This window comes from Phaseolus vulgaris, chromosome 3 (genome assembly GCF_000499845.2).
Source record: "Phaseolus vulgaris cultivar G19833 chromosome 3, P. vulgaris v2.0, whole genome shotgun sequence".
Lineage (NCBI taxonomy): Eukaryota > Viridiplantae > Streptophyta > Magnoliopsida > Fabales > Fabaceae > Phaseolus > Phaseolus vulgaris.
Genome location: NC_023757.2, coordinates 36,811,616 through 36,813,997, shown reverse-complemented (window position 1 = coordinate 36,813,997; position 2,382 = coordinate 36,811,616). Strand labels below are relative to the sequence as shown.

At 33.3% G+C, this 2,382-nt stretch overlaps 1 protein-coding gene across 1 annotated transcript; it reads right to left on the bottom strand.

Moving 5' to 3' along the window:
- Positions 1-201: 201 nt before the first annotated feature.
- On the bottom strand, positions 202-1,718 carry LOC137805904 (gamma-glutamyl peptidase 3-like). The gene is made up of 3 exons (XM_068605786.1): positions 1,166-1,718; positions 582-914; positions 202-486 (listed from the first exon to the last, which is right to left on the bottom strand). The coding sequence occupies exons 1-3, from the start codon at positions 1,628-1,630 to the stop codon at positions 388-390; spliced, it is 897 nt and encodes a 298-aa protein (XP_068461887.1). The 5' UTR covers positions 1,631-1,718; the 3' UTR covers positions 202-387.
- Between the last annotated feature and the right edge of the window lie 664 nt (positions 1,719-2,382).

The window sequence follows — 2,382 nt, the reverse complement described above, 5'->3', positions numbered from 1 at the left end:
TGTTAGGATGTGGAGATATTATGATATTGATATTATGCATCTAAGTTGAACTTTGAGTTGTTTTTGTATAAAAGATTTTCTCACGATAGTGTGATTGAGTTTATGAAAGTATAAAAAGACTTGTTAGTGTAGACATTTGTATTGAAATTATGTGTCCACATGGATGAGACTGCATCCACAATGGTGTGGAATAAGGCTCGCTGATAAAAATTTAATTCATAGGAATGTGGTTGAATTTATAAAGGTGTGAAAACCTCACTGATATAGATATTTGTCTTAAAGTCTAGTCCATAGAAATACAGTTGAACCTACAATGTGAAAGACAATTGAAATAAACATTCACTTAAAAGGGTGTGTCTATAAACATAGGAACTAATGCATGTAGTACTATTTCCCCTTGAGAAAGCTCCTACAAATCATTTTCCAGCACTCCTTGTCTGGCTCAGCATACTCAAAGCGACACTTCAAATCTTCTGCTAATCCTTTCTGTATCATAACCATAAGTATGATTCACTCATACATTCGAAGAATACAAAAATAAAAAAACTGTGAAATGGTACTTAATAATAGTGCAATGTTACCTCTATGACATTCATGTTGAGAAGGCGATCAATGAGATTAAACAGTATATCTCTGGTGAACTCAGGATGACCCTGAATTCCAAGAATGTGGTCTGCAATTGCAAACATTTCCACCCCAGTTTTTTCTGAAGATGCAATCACTTCTGCACCCACAGGAACCTCATAAACCTCATCTTGGTGCACCTCTATGATCGAAAGGAATGATGACATTTCATGATCATCTAGGTAGCTATAAGATCCAGCTAGATCTTTCATGAAATGCACTTCTCTGAACCCAATATCCCACCCTGTGTTCGATTTCCCTACCCTTCCACCCAAAGCCCTGCATAGTACCTATAAGATCAAGGTCAATCACAAAATTATACAAGTCCAAATTGAAACCCAGATAAAACATTTGAAGGATTCAAAATTTAATTTGTATGTATTATCATAAGTTATCTCAGAGAATAAAAGAAAATCATAGTTTCTAGGATTGTTAAGATAATTACTGCAAAATGAACAAACTGTGAAAGTTTCTAATTTGATGACCCTTTAAACTAAAGTCTATACATTTGTTGAAATTGTGAAGTGAACAACACATATACCTGATGACCAAAGCAAATGCCAAGGAGCTTCTTCTCCATAGCATCAATGATTCGTACCATGAAACAAAGTTTAAGGATCCAGTAATCATTTCCATAAGCATCACTGGGGCTACCAGTGATCACAAATCCATCATATTTATGCAGATTATTGAATTCAGGAAAATTCCCCTCATAGACTCTGAACAAATCCCATTTATCTCCCTCTTGCCCAAAGGCTTCTACATAGAGGTTGTAGTAGCCACCATACACTTTCTCCACATAGTCAGAATCATGCGCTGCTTGCAGCACAGCATATCTTCTACTTTCCCCATCAATTACCATCTTCAAGCTAGCTGAAATGAAGAGCTGAGTTTGCAAAATGAGTTGTGTTGTGGTTGTGAAATCTAAAAAAGAGAGAGAAACCAGATTGTTGTTGTTGGGTGGTTGAGTAAAAGGTGTTATATAGATGGCAATTCCTTTGTACATGATCTAAATGTATAACTTGTTTTTGGAGTCTCTCTAACTAAGACCAGACATATTCATGGACCAATGTCGGAAGAAGTTTATACTATGGTGACCACTTGTGACACATGCAAAACATGGACAACACCATGGTTGATTTATTGGGGTGACCATGGTTGATTTATTGGGGTGGTCGAGTGTTTAAAATACAAAACACCTTTTGTAAATTATGCAAATCATCCATAATTAAATTGATTCTATATCTTTCAACTTTTTTAATGCATACTATTAAACAAAGATTCAAAAATTCATATTTTTATAATTTTTTACCACCAATAGCATAGATCATATATAGTGAACATAAATTTGTGGAAGTAGAAATGGGAAGATGGTGATTTGATATGATGGACAAAGGGAAACCATGTTATAAACATGATCGAGCTATGCTAAGTGTACACGTCACATGTCATTAACGAGCATCCACTTCTTATTCTTTCATAAATCCACCTCATCAATGCACAATAATGATATTATTTAGTATATATTATCTTCTATTGTTCTAGAATTCTATATATTAATCAATGATTATTTTATATATTTCACAGTCGAATAACTTCAAATATATTGAAATAACACAGATATTCAATTTCTAAGTTTCATGATTATAAAATACCGCTCAACCATTTTTTTTATTTTAAAAGGTTTGAGAGTCACATTTTTACCATCAAGAAATATAATAAATGATTTATTTAAAATTATATTTGAATATAAACAAT

Excerpts from the sequence above, each read along its gene's own strand:
- LOC137805904 (XM_068605786.1), bottom strand. The coding sequence starts at position 1,630 with ATGTACAAAGGAATTGCCATCTATATAACACCTTTTACTCAACCACCC. Across the intron at positions 915-1,165 it reads GCATTTGCTTTGGTCATCAG|GTACTATGCAGGGCTTTGGG; the intron begins GTATATGTGTTG and ends TTGATCTTATAG. Across the intron at positions 487-581 it reads TCAACATGAATGTCATAGAG|AAAGGATTAGCAGAAGATTT; the intron begins GTAACATTGCAC and ends GTTATGATACAG.